The sequence below is a fragment of the Phragmites australis genome, chromosome 16 (genome assembly GCF_958298935.1).
Source record: "Phragmites australis chromosome 16, lpPhrAust1.1, whole genome shotgun sequence".
Taxonomy (NCBI): Eukaryota; Viridiplantae; Streptophyta; class Magnoliopsida; order Poales; family Poaceae; genus Phragmites; species Phragmites australis.
Genome location: NC_084936.1, coordinates 11559516 through 11581426, shown reverse-complemented (window position 1 = coordinate 11581426; position 21911 = coordinate 11559516). Strand labels below are relative to the sequence as shown.

General features: G+C 41.6%; 1 protein-coding gene and 1 pseudogene across 1 annotated transcript; one reads left to right on the top strand and one right to left on the bottom strand.

Moving 5' to 3' along the window:
- The first annotated feature begins 519 nt into the window (after positions 1-519).
- Positions 520-5124, top strand: LOC133895056 (protein CHROMATIN REMODELING 35-like; annotated as a pseudogene).
- Positions 5125-5932: 808 nt separating this feature from the next.
- Positions 5933-10204, bottom strand: LOC133895431 (uncharacterized). Its single transcript, XM_062335737.1, has 2 exons — positions 9277-10204; positions 5933-6540 (listed from the first exon to the last, which is right to left on the bottom strand). The coding sequence occupies exons 1-2, from the start codon at positions 10006-10008 to the stop codon at positions 6436-6438; spliced, it is 837 nt and encodes a 278-aa protein (XP_062191721.1). The 5' UTR covers positions 10009-10204; the 3' UTR covers positions 5933-6435.
- Between the last annotated feature and the right edge of the window lie 11707 nt (positions 10205-21911).

Here is a 21911-nt window from a genome sequence, read left to right as displayed (position 1 = left end):
CATGTATCAAACAAAATGCAAATCTCCATGGCAAGACTAAGTTAAAAATAATCACCTACAATTGACAATTAATATTGCTTGTTTGTTCGTTGGTTACTCATCTTGCTACATTGGCAATGGATTGGCTGACTTTGTGCTGTTCCCTGTATTTAAGATGTCCTAAAAAATTACTTTTCCTCTTCTCTAAGTGGAACCTTTTGCTTTTTTAGTTATAATTTTCCTTCTACATTTCCTTTTTTTTTCTCAATGGCCTTTACATCGAGGTTAACATTTGTTAACTAGAGAAGTTGAGTTTTTCCTATTAACTTCTGTTAGATACATTCACACGGCTAGAATTTTAAAAAGGAACAATGCATTGTATTTATAATTATATGCCTATGTTTTTCTCGTGACTATAGAAAATCAGTTGAAGCTTTTCATGGAAATATAGATGAACAAGATTGCTACTTCCATGGTCGATAAATTTTCTTGGTCTTTCTCTCCTGCAATTTGTAACCAGCCTTCTGTTTTTTTGTAGGCATGTATTACCGCAGGCAAAAGATATCTTCTGACCCCAACGGCAGTGGTCTTGCACTGCCTGTTGCAAATAGGATTCACAGTTGGGGATACAGCTGTGCTAGCAAGGATTGGGAAAAGATTCGTCTTCGCAAGGTCCAATTGATCGATTTCCTTTCTAGTCTGCAACGTCCCGCTGAAAATTCTGTGATAACTGACAAAATGACCGATGGCAAAATGACCAATTGTTCTATGGAGCAAACAAAACAAAAAGATAGGACAGACATAATAGTTCTTGATTCAGACGATGAGGATGGAAATATTGCAGGATACAAAAAGTTGGCACCTGAGATAAACAAACAGCTGACAACATCTGAATTGGCTGGTAGTTTCACGAAATGGGTGGCCTCCAATGGGAGGGGAGGGACCAAGCAAATGAAACCAGCTTGCTGAAGGAGACAAAAACACGCAAATTATTCCATACGGTCAAAGTTCAGCTTTATTTAATCAATTTCCTTTGCAAACAAGCTGGCAACCATCTATTCAGTTTGAGAGAGTTGTCTTGCAGAAAAGGCCTGAGGAGGCGCGTATGCAAGATGGTATGTACCGTTCGCTTGCAGTTCTTCAAGTGAATAATCAAGTTTCAAATCTGTATTCTTGTTCCTTGTTATACTACCTGTAGCAAGCTCAAAGACTTTGTATTCCAACTCTAACTCTTGTTTTCTCAATCTAGGCAGATAGCATCGTGGAGAAGAGAGCAGAAACACAAGTTTTCTCCCGCTTCCTATGGAGAAAAAACGAAGGAGATCAGACCCCAGCTTGCATGTCAATGGAGATGCTGCGACTCTCCCTAGACAAAGAAAAAGAAAAGGTGATCCAGATCCAACAGCAGCTGATTTCTCATTGGATTTACAACAAATTGGTATTTCATCAGTAACCGACATGCATTTTGAGGAAGAGGAGAAACCAATAAACAAAAGTGATGGTCTTGAGGATTACTCGAAAGATTTCGCATTGTCTGTTGAAAGCACAAAGGTACGAGTGTCAACCGCAGAATTTGATTTCTGTTGGCAGCAGCATTCGAAAATCTTTGGTTCTTTTTCCAGTTGATTGCTAGTTTTGCTTGTGAATACATGCTGTATTGTTTATTTTGAAGAATGCACACTGCTTTGCACAAAGCATTTTCGTAGTAGTATATTTAGCCTGGTTGCTTCTTGCAAGAAATATACTTTATTTCACAATGTAAGTCCAAGCCAACCATGTGAACAAACCATGGAAGCAAAAAATCCTGAGAGAATCCAATAGAGATGGACAAAAGTTGCGTTGAAATGTGTTGAACATCTAACTATGAGATATATACATATAAGAAGTATGCTATACACGGATAGGGTATACCATATACCTGATGGATACCTCCGGATATTACGGATCCGAATCTACTGGACCTGATATACTCGGAGATCATGAATACCTAATGAAGGTTTTGATCGGGTTAACCGACTTAAGCACGACTAATATCTAAGCTAAATTCAACTGTCTTGCCTTGACTGACAAGATGGACTCCCTATCGACTATGATGGTGTCAGGACCCGTTTATAAGGCAAGGACCCAAACCCTCGGAAGTATAACTTGCAACTCATAACAGATCAACGCCTACACAACTCGATGCAAGTACCAAGATCTTAACTTTGGAGATACTCAGCGACTCCAACCCTAGATTAGTTTAAGCGTGGAGTAATACCTTATGTTATGTATGAATGATGCTGTGTATAGATTGCCTCGAGTACAAGATAATTGTTTGAGCAAAACCTTTTGGCAATTGAGATACGGAAACGATATTTGACTTTTGCCTCTTGATGGTGACTTTCTTCTTCATTATTTAAGATATGCGAGGCTTTTGTAGCTCCATGTTCATTTAGCTACATACTTGTTATGTGCATGCAATGTAGGTTTCACTTTGGGAAAATTCTGAGCACAAACACTGAGTTGGAGCTTTTTAGCGAAAGACCTGCTAGATAAATCTTGACACCAGTCCCGCTACATGTCCCTTACAGTTTCATCTTTTGGACACCTGTGCTGTTAGCTTATCTGCTTGTTCCACTTGATATGGACTAGTTCTTATACTCTTTGCATTGGTCCTGCAACAAGTTGTGAAATGAAAACGGACGTCACATGAAGGAGAATTTGTCAAAACATATTTGTTGTCGACAATACCAACTTATGTAAACTGTATAAAATCACTGACAAAATTCTCACACATTAGTAATAGTTTCTTGAACTATTTTCAGACAAATGTTTTCTTGAAGATTTTCCTTGAACTTAGTGCATTTTGCAAAGCCTGAAACTACAGGAGGGACTGTGGTTTTTCCCGAAATACTTGAGGCGTTTTTTTAGTTATCTCCTTTGATTTTTTGTTATTACTGTGTGCGTTTTAGCAATTGTCCTTTTATCACTGGTACAGTTTTATTGTCAAGTATGGGCTCAGTAACAAATATGGAGCATTTGCATTAACTGTTGTCAATGCTTCATTATAACCATGAAATTCAAATGTGTAAATTTGCACAGAAGAGAATATGATGGGAAAATCAAGTGATCTTAATGTTTACCTCATTTCAGGCTTCAAGAGGAAGAACAAATTTCTATGAAGGACATTCAATGGATGCTGATGAGGTAGACTATGGTCCTGTTAAGCTGTCCAGAGATTTCGTAGTTGCAGATATTGCTATTGATCCAAAGCATGCTAAGCAAATGAGAGCTCATCAGTTGGAAGGATTCAATTTCTTGGTTAAGAATTTGGTCACAGACAAGCCTGGAGGTTGCATTCTTGCTCATGCCCCTGGTTCGGGGAAAACATTTATGCTTATAAGTTTCATCCAGAGCTTCCTGGCAAGGTATCCATCTGCAAGGCCCCTTGTGCTTCCCAAGGGCATATTAGGTACATGGAGGAAGGAAGTTCAACAGTGGCAAGTGCAGGAATATACCATTGTATGATTTTTATTCTGTTAAGGCTGACAAAAGAGTAGAGCAATTGGAAGTCCTCAAATCATGGGAAGACAAGATGAGTATACTGTTTCTTGGATACAAGCAGTTCTCAACAATCATCTCTGGTGACGGGGGTGGCAGCGTCGCAGCTGCTTGTCGGGACAGGCTGCTTAAGGTCCCCAACCTGCTGATATTTGACGAGGGTCATACACCTAGAAATCGGGAGACTGATGTAATAGAAACACTGAAGAGAGTAGAAACACCACGCAAAGTGGTCCTTTCAGGTACCTTTTCCAAAATCACGTTGATGAAGTGTTTAACATCTTGAATCTTGTTCGCCCAAAGTTTCTCAAGATGGAGTCATCTCGTCCTATTGTTAGACGTATAATGAGTCAAGTAAGTAGCAATATCAGGTAGAGTGCAAAAGGGATTGCTGACGGCACTGAGTCAATCGAAGAAACCTTGTTGAATGATGACAACTTCAAGAGAAAAGCTCATGTTATTAGAGGTCTTAGAGAACTAACGAAGGATGTGCTTCACTACTATAAGGGTGATATCTTAGATGAACTGCCTGGCTTAGTAGACTTCAGCGTGTTCTTGAAACTCACTCCCAAACAGAAAAACATTGTCCACAAGTTAGGAGCGTATGAGAGTTCAAAAGAAGTGCAGTAGAGACTGCACTGTACATTCGTCCTTGTCTTTCAGAAATTTCAGAAGTTAATGCTGAGGATAGAACTAACAGCTTGACAAATAAGTCAGTAGATAGTATGATTGATTCTGTCAATGTGCGAGATGGGGTGAAGGCCAGATTTTTCATGAATATCCTGTCACTTGCTAATTCTGCAGGAGAGAAATTACTTGCTTTTAGTCAATATATAATTCCCATGAAATTTTTGGAAAGGCTGCTGGTTAAAATGAAGGGCTGGCATGTAGGGAATGAGATTTTTGTGATCTCTGGTGATACTAGTCCAGAAGACAGAGAATTGGCAATGGATCAATTTCACAACTCTGCTGATGCAAAGGTTCTATTCGGTTCTATCAAGGCATGTGGTAAGGGCATCTCCCTTGTGGGCGCATCAAGAGTTGTCATCCTAGATGTTCACCTGAACCCATCTGTTACCCGTCAAGCAATCGGGCGTGCATTCAGGCCTGGACAACTGAAGAAAGTGTTTGTATACAGGCTTGTAGCTGCTGAATCTCCAGAGGGAAGTTCCATGAAACTGCATTCAAGAAAGAAGTCATACCGAAGCTATGGTTTGAATGGACTGAGCACTGCACTACAGAAGATTTGAAACTGGATCACATTGATATTGATGACTATGGAGATGAATTATTGGATAGTAAAGGAATGCGCCAGGATATCAAGGCTTTGTATAAAGGTGAACTCCCTCTCTCCCTCAATACTGTTTTGCATGCTACTGGTCTCATCTAGAATTCTCTTTGTAGGTAACAAGCTTTGTGGCTACTGCACGCATTGTAAATATTGCAATGCTGACCTTCTGAGGTGATCATTGCTCTGAAGTTAGCGGATTTTCCTCCAGAATTATACTTTACATCACGAAAACTATGCTCCTTGTTCCGTTTCCTGTTTGCTTTAACTGGTACTGTTAATTTCTCTACAGGGTGTTACAGTGGTGCCAACCCTGAGTTCGTTAAAAACTAGGACTTACTGTTATTCAAGTCATTTTCAAACTGTCTATCAAATGCCTCCTTTGTAATATGTGCCAGGTTGGGACAGTGGTTAGCGAACTGATCCTCTTGACTGTCTATCAAATGCCTCCTTCCTTGACTATTAGGTCAAGTTTGAGGATTAACAACCATGGTTTTTTCCCCTTAACCTTTCGTCTGCATGAGTTTGTTTTCTTAAGTTTTCCTAAGTTGTCTTTTGTGCCATGAGTTTGTTTTCCTTCGCCCTTCATTATGTGCTCAATGCCATGCAGGTCACTCTGATTTGTTTGGGTGCAGATGTGAGCAGAGGAAAACTTTGGGAAACTAAGGTCACCTTGTCGTTTGCCCGGAGCACAGCAGTTTCTCACATGCTGTCTTGCATACTACAGACCGTCGCATGCACAGCACCGCCACTTTCTTTGCATACAAATAAACCGGCAGTATGACGCTTGTTCTATATAAATCTGAAGTTCTGGGCCACCTGGAAACCAGAGTTTGCCTGTACGCAGTACAAAGCTGCGAAGACTAACCAACTATCATCATCATGAGAAAAAGGTTCAAACCAAGCACAAAGCCAACGAAGCAACTAATCCGCTACTTGGCTGACGTCTTTACAATGGAAAAGTTGAGCTCATGTTACCAGCACAGCATCGCATATGCACCCAAACCATTTTTTTTTAAAAAAAGCAACTGGTTCTGAAACGAGATGTATCTCTTTTAATTAAGCCGAGAAGCGTCGATTATTCACACATGAGAACCAGACAAAGCATGTCACGGAGATGAAAAATGAAACAGAAGAACTAAGGTATGTATTATTGTTCCTGCACCGTATCAGTTCCGCATGAGAAGAATTCAGATTCAACACATCTGATGGACAGAAGCAGCAGAACATCAGAAGAGGGCATCGAGCGAGAGCCTAATGCTCGGCGCACAAGGGAAGTGCAATAATATAATGAACAAAGATGACTAAATTAACCTGACAAATCCAATGATACCTCCTCCTAAGTCTCATCATCATCTTCTAGGAAGGCTAGCTGCTCTCCTTAGCAATTCCTCTACTGGCTTGCCCTCTATGTACAGAGTAGGGTTTATTTCCCTGAGCACGAACTCTTCGTCAGCAAAGCACCTCGCCTTGTTCAACAGATGTCGGGGCTCCTAAGTCTCATCATCATCTTCTAGGAAGGCTAGCTGCTCTCCTTAGCAACTCCTCTACTGGCTTGCCCTCTATGTACAGAGTAGGGTTTATTTCCCTGAGCACGAACTCTTCGTCAGCAAAGCATCTCGCCTTGTTCAACAGATGTCGGGGCAGTCATCCGTCCACGGAATGTTGAGGTCGAACTGGAACTTTACGCACTCGTGGCCGTTTGTGGATGGTTCGCTCTGCACATTTGGCTCCTGCACAAAAACAAGCGAAGATGTTTTCAGTAAGGAACACGACGACAAACTACTCAACGGATTCCAAATCAGGGGAAGCAGCGGGAAAAGAAATGACGGTATTCATTTGATCTTGGGAGTATATGAGCTGTTGAAGCATACGCGTGAACACAAGTAACAACAACGTATTGCAAGAGAAGTACACAAATCCAACCCAAGAACTTCCACTAGTGATTACCATAGAAACATGCCAGATTGGTTCGGTTTGCAGAGGTGCAGTGAGGCTATTGTACTTCACTGCGACAAGAAATATAATTGATGGGAAAAAACAGCAACGCTGCAAAAGTAAAGTTGGCAGGCAGGCTAAAGACATCCTGCGAACTCCAAATTTACCAACAATTAACCACTACAGCAGTGTTTCTGGCTTCCTGCTATGCCCACTGAGCAACAGTATGCGTGAGAATCAGTGACTAGGACAGCACGTGAGCGAAGTGATTCGAAAGCAAAATGAACAACGGAAAAGTTCTTTTTCAGCTGAATAAACTAAGCTAATGCGATCGAGCCACGGCACATGCCATCACCATCACCGAGAACTGCAAATGTTTTTTTAAATAAAAGAAACGCAAAATATTTCTCAAAGGAATCAGGCTAACAATACAACCACCGAGGAACAATAAAAGAAAAAAAATACCTTGGATTCCTAAAAGAAAAAAAAAGAAAAAGAAGATAACGCAACCCTCTCGAAAAGAAAGATTATCATTTTGGAGCCAATAAAAAAACAAAAAATTAGAGTTTTGTTTCCCTCGACTCATTATCCATCCGATCTGATCGGTCCGATCGTACATCTATTTTTTATTTTCAGGAATTTTTATCTGACAGCACAGAAAATTGTGTATTTTTCTAGTAGTAGAAAAATATTATTCAATTATAAATCAGTTTTTCAATCAATCATTAAATCTTCATCTAACAATTGTCATCCTTTATTTCCACTCAATTGAAAATTAACAACTCTATTAAAAATTAGCAACTCCAATAAAAAAAATACCGCAACGAGTGACGGAGTGGTTAAGGGTAATTCGGCCTTACGAAAGCGGCCGCGGCCATGCACGTGGGCCGCGTGCCCCCCATCACCGGCACGAGCCCGCGGCCCTGAGCGGACGCGGTCAGCCATCGCCAGCCAGAGTATAATATCCAATGGCCAGCCGATGCCGACCACCGCGGCTGCCTGATCCCGCGCGCGTCCAGTTCCAGTTCGGTCTACCACTAGCTGATGGGTCCCACGTAAACGGGACAATCCTTTTCGCCCTCAAAAAAAAGGGACAGTCCTTTTTTGCCAAAAGGATCAGCTTTACCTTCTCCGTTTCCCTAGTTTCCGCGCAGCTCTCCGGAGGATTTACGAGAACACCAAAAAAACGTAAATCCTATGACACGTGGGCCCTCGCGTGGCAGCCGTTGCAACAACGATGTGGACCGGCTCCGCCGTGGGCCAGGAGGTACGGGGCCCACGCGGACCGTAAACAGCAGCGAATCTCGAAGAAAAGGCAGGGGAGCCAGCCTATCTTGCAACGCAAGTCAGAAAAGGAGACTACACGGAAATCGGCACGGCTAACGCATAGTATCAAGCTCAGACTTCAATTTCAACTCCAGCACCAGTAAAACCCGGAAATTCCTCCCAGAAAAAGAAGAAATCTCAATCAGTCAATCAGACTCCTCTCTAGTACAGAACAGCAGGAAAAAGGTGGGCGACACGTGGCATCTAGATTACTGACACTGGGGTCCACGCGTGGCATGGCTACGCAGTTACGGGGACTCTGACGCGACGGCACACCATGGCACGAATGCACGTGATTGCGACTCCATAGTTTAACTGAATTTAGACACGAATATTGGCAGGTTTTTGAACCAAATACGACTCGTATGTATTACCAAGTTTCTTAACCGAACTTGTCCATCTGCTGAACTGAAATTAAAAAAACAAACCCTAGAAATAATAAATGCACGCCCACCCTATTCCCAGAAATTCCGGGAATGATGAAGGGACTATAAAGATTCTGCAGAATTTGAGTGTAGATGGTGGTGGCAACTGGAAGACGAATTGGCTGGATTGATAAAGCAGGAGCCGGACAGCAGCCACAGATAGAGATGGGATGGGATGGACCCAACCGAATGACTCCGGCCGCCGCGCGTGGTGCAACGAATCTGACGCCTACGGCTACAGCTCGACGAGGGAAAAAATTCTTTCTTTTCCTTTTCCTTACACTGCGGACCACACGAGGGAGAACGAGACCATCACGAAAGCACCAACATATAAGATCGAGGAGGCAAAAAAAAAATTGAATTTGGGTAAGGGATTTACGAAAGCAAATGGAACTGGGAAACAGTCCGAAAGATCGGTGAAGGAATTTCTCGAGGATTTTACAACGAGCTGGCGAGTGGTCTCGACCCATCACCGGAGAAAGGGAAGAACACACAGCACCACGCGTAGAGACACATCAAGAGGATTCAACAAACAAAAAAAAATTACTTTTTCGCATATTTGAGTGAGCAACACAGAATTAATCTCCTAGTCCGCAAAAGGTTAAAATATCTTAGAAAATTAAAGAAAGTGAAATCACACATAAACACAAGTCAGGGAAAGATTGGCACACAAGAAAACTCGAATTTTTCAGAGCGAAGAGATAAACATCCAACCGAAGGAGGAAAGAGAAAGCAACAAGGCACAAAAAATGGGGAGAAAAAGGAAAGTGGAGGACTTACCACCGAGATGGCCCTTTCCTCTACCGCAGCAGCAGCCTTGCCGCCGGCGCCGGCGCCGGCCACCCGCGTCCGCTTCGCCGGCGAGCTGCAACCCTCGTCGCCGTTCGACGTGCCTCCAGATCCGCGGGCCCCAGGGGCCCTCCGCTTCGGCGGCGGCCGTGCCGCATCGTCCCCGCTCGAGGACGCGTTGGATCCGGCGGCCGTGACGCCGAAGTCCAGAGGGGTCTCGGGGCTCGACGCCGTCATGGGCTCCTTAATCGGCGCGGCGGCGGACACCTTCGCCGCCTGCTGCGCCGCCACCTTCTCGCCCGCGTCGCGCGGCCGCGCCGCGCGGTCGGCAGCGCTCGTCGACTGACCGGATCTTGCCGGTGCGCCGTAGTGGAGCGGCGTCTCCTGCCGCCGCGCCGGCGTCGTCATCAGCGCGTCACCGGAGGTGGGCCTCACCCTCGGTCTCTCCATCGCGCGCGGCGGCGACGGCGAGCGCTCCCCGTCCTCCCCGCTGGACCACGCGCCGGATCCCGTGGAGGCGGCTACGTACCCCAGCTTCAGGGCCGCCCATGCCTCCTTCCAGTCGCCCGGCGGCCTTTCCCTCACACTCCGCTGCCCTTTCGGCCACTTCTTTGGCACCAACGGAGCCCACTCAGGCGGTCGCACCAGCCTCCTATGCCGGAGGCTGAGCAGAATCCTCGCGGCCTGGACCGCCGGATCCTCTTCCACGCCCACCGCCGCCATGGGAAAACACCCACCACCCAACACGACCTCGCCCTACGCAACCGCTTCGGTGGTCTCTCTCCGGAGATGGAGATGGAGATGCGTCCCCAGATGAGAGAGAGAGGATGAGGAGGCGATGTGTGGTGGCTTCTTGTACAGGGAGAGAGAGAGAGACGAACTCCGTAAAAGGGGAGAGGCGCCGCGGCGCGGGGCGGAGACGCGGAGTTTATAAAGGGCGCAGGAGGTGGGCGAGCGAAGGCGAAACGAATACGGTGATGAGGAGACGGACCGGAGTTGCCGCCCGCCGAATGCACGCGGCGTTCGTGGGATTCGATCACTGAGATGTTGGACCCACTGGTTCTTGATCTGGTGGGTAGTCTAGGGGGGCGCGCGGGTGGGCGATTCTTGCGTGTGCTCGGTGTTCGTGCACCTGCATAGCTGGCAGGGCGGGTGCGTGGCGTTGGTGTTGGTGGGGTTGGTTCACGTAGGATGCGGTTCGGTGGGCGCGTGCGTGCCTCCTCGTGACTTCTTTCGGCTCTGGGGATTGGGGTGGGCAATTGGGGAATGCCTACTTTAGGGTGCGGATGTGTTAGTGCTGTTGTTCTGTACCTGCTTTTCAATGGCAGGTGGGCCTCTCGGAAGCATGTAGATTTCTTTTGAGAACTCTTTTCTTTTCTTATTGCTTTGAGCTCTTATCTCCTTTTTATTCACCGTTTCGAAATATCTGTTATTCTATTTTTCCGTTACTAGCTTGTATATGTGTCACGCTTTTATGCGAAGGAGAAGAGAGCTTTATTAACGGTATGTTTGGTTTTCTTGCTCTCTTTTGTCTAGTCTTGTCTTAGAGGATAAGTAAATAGGTTTGATTTTTTTGTTTGGTTTGAATTTAAGTAAGATAAGACTAGGATTTTTTTTGATTTTGAGGGAGGGCTAAATTAGTTCTTTTTTCCTAACAATTCGATGTATACATTCTTATAAACTAGCTATTGGAATTCCACTCAAAGTTCTTCTGAATATCGGATTGTTCAGTGTAATCTTCAATTCATTATCGGACTATTCGATGAGTACATTTGAGCCTTCTCATATTCAACAGTCTCTCTATGTAAATTGCTCTGGCGTTTATTGTCTTCATCGTCGAACCTTCCAGTGTGTTGAACTTCTACTTTTTTGGATTTCCACACCTTATGTTAAATGCTCCGGTAAAGCCTTCGGTGTGCATCACTTTATCACGGACTATCCGGTGAGTAGATCTTCTATCTTCTGTGCTTGGATTCTTCTCTACAAGAATTAGTCTGGTGTACATCACTTCTGATCATCGGACCTTTTGATGAGTGCAATCCACTGTGACTCCTTCTGACAGAATTACTCCGGCGTGTACACTATTTATTATCGGATCATCCGGTAAGGAAAACTACCTCTAGACATAATGCTCTGGTGAGTACAATTCTTCCAGCATCGGACCTTCCAGTGAGAACAATTTCTCTGGGACTTTTTCCAATTCAATCAAACTTTTGTCACGGTTGTGATGGCTTTTTGATGTATTGCATCCATGAGACCTACTAACATATATTCTTGAAAAATATGTTAGCCTTTTTGATGGTACTTGAAGCATGTCACGGTGGATCCCTTCGTAAGCTTCTTCACTATGGTAGCATGATTATCTTGAGGAGGCTAGACATGGTTCTTACATTTTAGTCTTGCCAAGTCCTTCTTGAGCTTCTCCACTTCTTGCTTAAGCTCACTATTTTCTTGTGCAATGAGTTCATTAGATGATTTTACAATAACATTCTCAATGTATTTTTCATTGCAAAGGGGTGAGCTAGATAAATCAATTAAATCATCATAAGAAGTAGAAGTATCTACCTTAGAATTGTAATTAAAAAGAGAGGTAGATTGCTTCAAAGGGACCTTAGTTTGAGATTCAATGCACTCAAATTTAGCCTTAAGCTCTTCATGCTCTTTATTTAGTAAATTGAATTTGCACAATAATTATTCGTAATTAGAAATAAAAGTAGCATGAATGTCATTAAATGCATTGAATTTCTTAAGGTCTTTTGATTGTTTCTTAAGGACTCTTTGTTACTCATTGATCAAATGAAGGGGTTCATCATAGGAAGTAGAATCCTTATCGGATTCATCATCACTTACATCGCTATTCATACCTTTTTCCATAAGACACTTGTGAGAAGACTTGCGTGATGACGACTTATGTGATGACAACCTCGAGGAAGAGCTCTTCTTGAAGGGGAGGATGATGAAGCTTTCATCACTTGAACTTGACTCTTTATTGTCGTTCATCCATCTTCCTATACTTGCGAATGTCTTGGCTCTTCACCTTGCATTCTTCTTGTTCTTGATCTTCTTCTTCTCTTCTTGATATGATCAATTGATTTGACCAAGTCTTTCAAGGAGATTGAATGATCAATCTTGTCATTGATCCTCTTGATATTCTTCTCCACTTGTTGCATGAGCTTGACCATCTTAGGATCAATCTCTTCATCACTTGATGTGCTTTGATCATCCTTTTCATTGCTCTCTTCATTTTAATCTTCATCATCTTCACTTGAGCTTGACTCTTGCTCTTGTCTCCTCATTCTTACCTTCATGTGTTGACATTGAGCTTTCTTACTTGTGAGAGCAAAAATTTTGGTGTCGAATAAGGTAGGAGCTTCTACCTCCATGTTCATGGTCATCTCATGGGCGATGATCTTGCCTAAAACTTGGCTTGGAGTCATCTTGATCATGTCATGATTATCGTAGATGATGGAAATAATTAACTTGTATTTTGAAAGAAGAGTTTGGAGTATTCTTCTCACCACTTGAGCATCTTAAATCTTTGTCAAACCTAGCTCATTGATCTCATTGATAAGAATATTCATACGTGAGTACATGTCATTAGCATTTTCATGGGAAAATTGTTTGATCTTGCTAAGTTTAGTCACAAGAACATGATATTTCTCATTACGCACATCCTTTGTGCTTTCATGTATTTCAATGAGACTAGTCCAAATATCATGTGCATTGGTAAGAGAATATACTCTATTGAATGCATCAACATGTAAAGATGATAAAAGGATACTCTTCGCTGAAGCATCAAATTGTTTCTCCGCTTTGGTGATGCGTTCTTTCATCCCCTCTTTGGTGACCTTTTAATCATCTAGACCTTTTGCATCCAAATAACATGTTATTAGAATTTTCCATCGGGGAAAATTTGTGCCATCGAAATGTGGAGTACTACCAATATCCATCCCAAACCCCGAATGTTCTCTAGGTGGTTAAGCCCAATTGAAGAGAACGTGGCTCTGATACCAATGTAGGAATCGAGGACGTCCTAAGAGGGGGAGGGTGAATTAGGATACTTAAAAATTATTGTCTCTAAAACTTTCACAAGATAAGCCTATATCAATTTCTATCTAAATATGCTCTAGACTTATCTAGTATGTCTACTTCTACCGCTCATAAGGATTGAAAGGTAAATTGGAAGTATGTAAATGCGGAAACATAAATAAGGTATAGAGATAAACTCGGCATGAGAGATTTTTATACCGTGGTATCGGTGGCACACAAACCACCCCTAGTCCACGTTGGACCCCGATAAAGGATATACTCCCGGTCGCCAAGTCTCTTCCGGTCACGGCTCTTGAGATACCAAGTCACCAAGATAAGACCTCAAACACGATGAGCTACTAAGCCACCAAAGCGAAATCTCACCAGTAACCTCTCTTCTGGTCACTTGTACGTCGTCTTCACTTCGGAGCTTCAGTCACAAAGACAAGGGCCTCCGCGTTCCTCACAATCCTTTTGCCACTGCTCCACACCAAGTCGGAGGGTTAACAAGTTACCAGCGAGTCACCAAGACTCTAAGGTGCCGGCGTACCTCTCGGTACATGTTTGGATCACTCCTTGATCCGCACTCTAGGTTGTAGCACCTAACAACTCTTCTCTCTAGGCCTATAAGCACTAATCACTCACTAATGGTGTGCTTAGTTGCCTTGGATGAACACTTTATGCTCTTGGATGGCTTGAATATTTTCTTAGTTGTACAAGAATTTCTCTGAACTCCAGCAACTTCAAATGAACGAGTAGAGAAGTATTTATAGCATCAACCCCACAGACTAGGCGTTATCCCAATGGCTCATATATTTTGTGAACACCTGATGATCCGGTGTTAACAGAGGTACAAGCACCGAACCATCCGGTGTGTATATTCTCAGAAACTAGCCGTTGGAACTCCATTTAGAGTTCTTCTGAACACCGGATTATCCGGTGTAATCTTCAATCCATCACTGGACTATTCGATGAGTACACTTGAGCCTTTTCATATTCAACAACCTCTCTATGTAAATTGCTCCGACGTTTATTATCTTCATCGCCAGACATTTCGGTCTGTTGAACTTCTCCTTTTCTGGATTTTCCACATCTTTTGTTAAATGTTCCGATGAAGCCTTCGGTGTGCATCACTTTATCACCGGACTATCCGATGAGTAGATCTTTGATCTTCTACGCTTGAATTCTTCTCTGCAAGAATTATTCTGGTGTATATCACTTCTGATCACCGGACCTTCCGGTAAGTGCAATTCACTCTGACTCCTTCTGACAGAATTGCTTGGGCGTGTACACTCTTTATCACCGGATCATCTGATGAGGCAAACTGCCTCTGGACATAATGCTCCGGTGAGTGTAATTCTTCCAGCGCCGAACTTTCAGGTGAGAACAATTTCTCTGGGATTTTTTCCAATTCAATCAAACTTTGTCCCGGCTGCGGTGGCTTCTTGATGTATTGCATCCATAAGACCTACTAATATATATTCTTGACAAACATGTTAGTCCCATAATTATATTATCATTAATCATCAAAATCACAATCATAACCTACTAGGGTCATTTTCGCTACTCTGTCAAGGAAAAATATAGATAATGCATAAAATTGAGGAAATACCATAAAATCATACAGTTTTCATTTAAGTATAAGTTCGAGAAACATACCAGGACATCAAAAAGAATCAGAGGATGGTACAGAGTTTGGAATATAACTGTTATGTTAAAAAAATTACAATATTACATAAATACTAGTAAGATTTGAAAGTTATCCACTCTTACACTGGTGTATATTTTTTCAGAAGACTGTTTTTTTTTTTACAAAAGTGAGCACTAGCTTCATGAGTTTTGTTTGTTTATCTTGCGTTGTATTTTAATTTTCTATATTTTTCTAGTCTTTTTCTTATTTACATGACTCTATTATTTTCTTAATAGTTAAATAGTTTTAATCTATGGGGGTGGAAAAAAGGGCTAAACATATGCAGAAAGAGATCCTAGAGGCGTTAGGATAATATTAAAGTATAATAAAGGTCAAACAGTTTGCGAAAACTTGTCTATTCTCTTTTTTAAGCTGTACTCCAAATTATTTTAATTTTTTAGATGATAAAGTTAGTGACGAATCTAGAACCAAGAACTAAGAAGACTCCCAATCTTCTTCTTCGTCCTTCACTCCTTATCTTCTCTTTTTTTTTTCTCCTCGTCCTCTTTTCTTCTTCTTTCCTCCGTGCCCAATAATTAAAGGGGAGCTTGGGGGTCCCCTTGGTTGGATCCACCGCTAGATAAAGTGTGTTATTTGGCAGTTAGAAAATATATAAAAGCCAAATTAAGACTAAGCATCTCCAAAAAAATTAAGTGTTTCCAATTTAAAAGGCATAGGAGTTGATTTGAGGCCTGGAATTCGTTTTCATTTCACTTTAGTTCCTAGTGCTATCTCTAGTAAAAAATGTCATGTCGAGCAGTTAGACTTTCAAAATCTCAGCATTTTAGTCATCCATATCAAGATTAAAAATGTGATATATGTTAATTTGTCACAAAAGATACCTTTGTAATGCTGCAATTTGACAAGTTCTTTTCTGCGGGTGTTTGACTAGGTTTATAAATATGTTACAATGGACACTAAAGATTAAAGCTTGTTCGTAAAAAAATATTAAAGCTGATATTTGGAATCAATGTTTAAGATCCTAACGATGCGTCCACAGTGGGAACCAGAAGTTCTACATAAATTTCTAGAAGGTCCACTACCTCCTGGGGCTATGCTCCATAAAAAATGGATCTACTATGTTTCAATCGATTGAAATCAGAGTTTTGTTTCACTCAACACGTTATTTATCTGATCGTCTGATCGTGTATCTGTATTTTAATCTGTACTCAGTTAGGAATTTTTGACTGGTATGCAACAGAAAATTGTATATATCTTTACTATAGAAAAATATTATTTATCTGTGAATCAGTTTTTTATCAGCAAGATCTAACAGTTACTGTTGTCAAGTGAAATATACTCTTGTTTTCACTCGATTGAAAATTAGCAACTCTCTAATTGGAAACTCAGCAACCAAAGTGAACCCATTATGTCTATTCATGCTACAGGCTGGACCATAAAACAGTGAATTATGAAACAAGCAGCACAAGCAATAGTTTAAATCACGATTTTTGCGGCTGTCAAAGAAACTATATATACTACATCAGACTCATGTAAGAAATGTCAATTTTACAATTTTTATATCATGTAAAGTACCTTAATATCTGCCAAAAAATATATTTAGTACGTAACAAAAAGAAGCGCACAACAATAGTGCTATACATGTGACCTTACAATACAGTTTGTAATTCATACAACATTTGCCAAGTTAGAAAATTGGCTTACATTCAAAGGAAAAGTTAGATAATTGTCCAGATCTAAATATTTAATTAATTAGGGTTAGTTGTTCCGTAAAGTCTTTGATACAATGAAAGTTTGAAGCGGTAGAACTGTAGTTCAGAAACATATTTGTTGGTAAATCATGATGTCTAATCATCACTAAGATTACTCATAAGATCTGACCACACATATGTCAATCAACGATCTAATAATCTTTTGAGTCAGAGCAGAAGTGAGTGAGTGAGTGAAGGGGCAAGAATCAAATCTTGATATGGATGGTTAGTAGAGGTGATAGTACACTTTTACTCACCGGGAATTAAACTTCAGGTTTGGCATTACTATCATTTTGCTTTTGAAAAGCTGCTATGCCTAACTGGATTCACCTTATGGCCCGTTGGATAGGGGTGATAGATCTATAAATTTTCTAAACGCAAACACATATTTACAAAATCAAGAAATAATCATATATAAAAAAGATGCCCACAGGAATCCTATACATCGGACGCGTGGAACAAGCTCCGGTGTCGGGCTATATATGTGTGAGATGCATCTCGGAGGGCTGCGATTGCTTGTTGGTGTGGGCGCAAAGTTGGTTCACGGGTTGAGGACATGTGTCACTAACCGAATGGTGAAGGTTGGTGGGAAACTAAAAATGAATCTTAAACTTAAAACACATTTTTCTCTCAAATCATAAATCCATTTTTGAACCCGTTTAAACCGCCACTCTCTAGAATTAATACAACAAAATAAGATCTAATATGAATATTATTTATTTTTAAATATAACATTTTAAATGTACTCGTTCAACATTTTGAATGTACTAGTTTAATATTTTTATGTGAAAATGTTAAACTAGTATATGATAAATGTTGTAATCCGTTTTGAAAAATTATGAATCAAAACTTTTAAAATGTCATTTTAAAAAAGTTGAATCTATTGTTTCAACATTTCATATAAAATCTCGAGGTAGCGTTCCATAATTATTGCCCGTTGCTTAGAAGTAGCGCAGATATACGAAAATCACAGGAATTAGAAAAAAAGAAAAAGAAAAAGAAAAAAAGAAAAAAAGCGAACCTGGTCTGAAAATGGTCTATACACTCTCACGGCCCAGCCAGAAATGTCAAAAAAAGGAAAAAAATCTCCTTACACATTTTGGGCCGCAACATTGATGGGCCTAAATTAGTGGAGCGCGGGTTGGCGGGCTGCGCTACTTCTAAGCAACGGGCAACCTCTGTATAGAAGGCCTCGTCCAGCAGCACATGGAAGCAGAATTGTGACCTGACTTCGGCCTCCTGCATGGACTCCTCTGTTTCACTTTCCCTTCCTCTGTTTGTCCTCAAATCTTCCTCAGTCCTGTCCTAGTTTATCCCAAACTCTATATGATTTGGAGATCCTTGACACAAAAATAACGAATACGATCTAGTGTGTATCATAGACGTTGCCGGCATCCGCGCGTGATGCTACTGCTGTACACTCGCTTATGATGGTGCTGAGCGGCTGCATGCAGGATGTTGGGTATTCTCATTTTCCCTAAATTGGGAGATTACCACAAACAAGACTTCTAAGTACTCAAAAGTCATCGACATCTTTAGGATTCTGGTGGTGGATTCTGCCCATCCAAGTTCAAGTTTCAGACTTAGAACCAGTGCTCATCTTTCCTCAAGAATTAAATTCGGGGTAGGAATAGGTATATATATATATATATATATATATATATATATATATATAGGACACCTATTCTATACTCCTAGGAGTATGTACTCCCACATGCAATATACCACCTAAACAAACACTTTATACTCTTTTATCATTTTTAGTATATTCTAATACTAATTCTAAGATACTCTAATATGAGTTGTATGAAAAAAAATTCAATGTTAGCCTTTTATTTTTGCTATATACTCTTTTTTATACATAAAAGAAGTATATACGCAAATTATGATAAAAATCATGGAATTTCATAAAAAATTTCGTGGGATTTGTATTGTAGTATCTTATAATTACTAATGAAGTATATTTAAAGTGATAAAGAAGTATAACACACGTGTAAAAGTGGTATATGAGAGGTAGGAGTACATACACCCAGGAGTACATACTAGTTTTCCTATATATATATATATATATATATATATATATATATATATATATATATTGGTGTGTACGTGTGCGTGGTACATGCGTGGGTGTGTTTAGTGTGTGTGCATAAGAGTATGTGTGCGCTTGCCTTGAAAACTAATGGAGCTGTTGGCAACGGCGTGAATGAAATTTTGCAATTGAAAAGTAGTGACACACAAGAGATCGAGCATTGTAATGTCATTTCAGAAAATTCAAAACTTTCCAATTAATACAAACCAAAATTATTGAGTAATATTGCCAAAAAGGGGTATGTATCAATAACAATAGGTTAAGTGCTAAAAACTTGAAAATTTGTTAAAAGTGTTGTTCGTATTTTGTTGCAAGCAATGTTTGCAAATGTCGCACAACTTAAATATTGTTGCAACAACACTACTTTTTTTTTTGGATGTGTTCACATTGCTTGTAACATTTCTATCCCCAAAAAAGGTCATCTTGTGTCGAGGGTTAATCCATGACAATATTTCCAGGGTGTATCAGACAACAGGTGTGTGATCAATGTTTTTGGTGCATGCGTGTGTGTCTCGAAGGAAAATCAGGAACATAAGGAATTATCCAGGTCCAGAGCTCCCGTAGGATAACAGTCCTACGTCCAACTCCCGTATGAATGGTCATCGAGTCATTGGTGAGGACATCCCATCCATTAATACAACCATGCCTATTGCACAGCAGGGACCAATGACTCGAGCTCGAGCACGCCGAATCAATTATTAGGTAAAGTCGTTCCTTGCTGTCCAAACAAGTTCTTCTCCGAATGGGGTACTACTAAAGCCTTGTGATGATTTTCTTATGCTTAGAAACTTGGGAGACGAACCAGCTGGACACAAGAGTAACCAAGGTAACCATCGGCTAGATGCTCGTGTAAACAAGAAGCTGATCGGACCAAATGTCTAGACTGCACGTTCGGATCTCCAGGCATCACCATTTTGATTTGTCTATAATTCTCTGCTCCGGAAGGTGATTGGGGCCCATGAGCACTTGTTGGAAAGATCTCATCATCTACTTTCATATAGATCCAACACCAGCATCAGACTCCATCAGAGCTACTCAGAATCGGTGAAAGAACATTCGGACCTCCAACCATGTGCCTTGGTCCTTGTATCCCGTAGAGCCCACTAGGGGCCCATTCTAAGTTAGGGTTTCTTTCCCCCCACGCCTCCTGGCTGCCTCCTATGTATAAATAGCACCAGCAGCCACCAGGAAGAAGGTTGGGTTTTGTTTAGATGTAAGATAGCTTCAGCTTCTTCCTTGTAAACGCGTGTGTCGGCTAGACCACCTGTTTTACTCGATTCAGAACCCCAACTTCATGTGTATCGATTTCATCCTTGGCAAGGTCTGTGCACTGTTTACTTGTCAACTTGTTCTTGTTTGTTCTTCGATTTGCTAGCAGGTTCAAGGTTGTTCTTGGCACGGCAAGAACAGCAACAAATCGGAGTCGGTGTAACTGTCGCTAAGGCGCAGCGCCCCTGTTGGTCGTTGTAGTCGGGCAGCACAACGTCGAAACCACCCCAAATCGAGTTATCCCCTCTCACCGAAAAGATCAGGACCAACACCTGCCTTATCATGTGGTAATCAGAGCAAGGTTAATCGGTGAGAGTTTTACCCATTCTTTACTTTAACTACAGTCCAAAAATCCCAAAAATAGGTTAGAACCGAAATCCCAAAAACAAATTTTAGCCTTTGCTGTTCTGCTTATTTCTTGCTTGTTGAGTTTTCAGTTGCATCGATTGGTCGAGTTGCTGGTTCTTAGTGTCTAATCCATTAGAGTTTCGAGTTCTGCTCACGTTTTGGTCACCATCGTTACCACCAGATCCATCTCCAACACCACCACCACCACCACCAGAACCGCCGCCATCTTTTCCCCCATATACACCTCCGCTGCCACCGCAAACACCTATTCGTTCTTAGTTTTTCAGATTGGTCCGAACAGCCACCCAAATAGCAGATCCATTGGGCTACTCTTTTGGTTGTTCTAACTTGTGGACAGGTCCAAACATGCCAAGACACCGAACCAAACACTCCCTCTTTGTTCAGAACTGAGTATTCTTACTTTTGAGAGAGAGAGAGAGAAAAAAGTGTATATATGTAATGACTTTCTAAATTTTCTTGGCGTTCAAAGGTTCCAGCTGTACCTTGAATTTTCTTACAGCCACCTATAGCTCCACACATTTATCTACAACGTCACAGGTATGTGCTTGCTGCCACCTTTTTGTTGTTGTTCTTGCCGGCTACCAACACCATCTGCAAAAGCGTGGTAAGAAAGAACATGTAAGAACTTGGTTGTACAAGTCTGAGGGAGAGATGGAGTGATGTCACCTAGTTTCACTAGTTGATAGGCTTAATTTCTTGTGAATTCTTTGCTGCATACTAACCATGCCAGGAGATGCGGATTATACATCTCAACATTCACCGCGTACGAGAGGCATCATACAACACTTTGAACGCCAAGTGAGGGTGCATGCTGAACACCTTGATGAGGATGTTCGGGTCACCAATGAACGCCTTGGCCAATTGGAGACGGCTCAGATTAACATTTCTCTTGCAGGTATCATGGATCGATTGGAGAGGATGGACCAGAATGGTCGTGATGGTTCGGGACCACGCAACAGCAACAACCACAACACCGTGGGCAGCGTCGCGGGGGAGGATGATGTAGAATATTCTGCGGACACCAAGCTTGATGAAGAGGTAAATGGTAATCAACGCAGGTAAATGGTAATCAACGCAGGCAACAACGCCGCAACCGCCATGTTACAGGCGCTCACCGACCACGACGAGAGGTACGTGCTGATGACTCTTTCGGCAAGATCAAGTTTACCATACCCTCTTTTGATGGAAAGTATAATCCTGACACATACCTCACTTCGGAATTAGCTATTGATCAAAAATTTACTTGCCATGAATTTCCTGAGGAAAAACGTATTAGGGCTGCCACTAGTGAGTTTACTGATTTCGCTTCTATTTGGTGGAGTGAGTACCATCGTAAGAACCTAAATAATATTCCACAAACTTGGGAAGCCTTGAAAGAGTCATGCGGGCCAGATTTGTTCCTTCATATCATGCACATGATTTAGTACATAAATTGCAGCAACTAAGACAAGGCACTAAATCTGTA

Bases quoted from the DNA above. Each gene is read 5' to 3' on its own strand.
- LOC133895431 (XM_062335737.1), bottom strand. From the start codon at position 10,008: ATGGCGGCGGTGGGCGTGGAAGAGGATCCGGCGGTCCAGGCCGCGAGG. The intron at 6,541-9,276 runs GTAAGTCCTCCA...GTTTTTGTGCAG, and splicing joins AGGAAAGGGCCATCTCGGTG to GAGCCAAATGTGCAGAGCGA.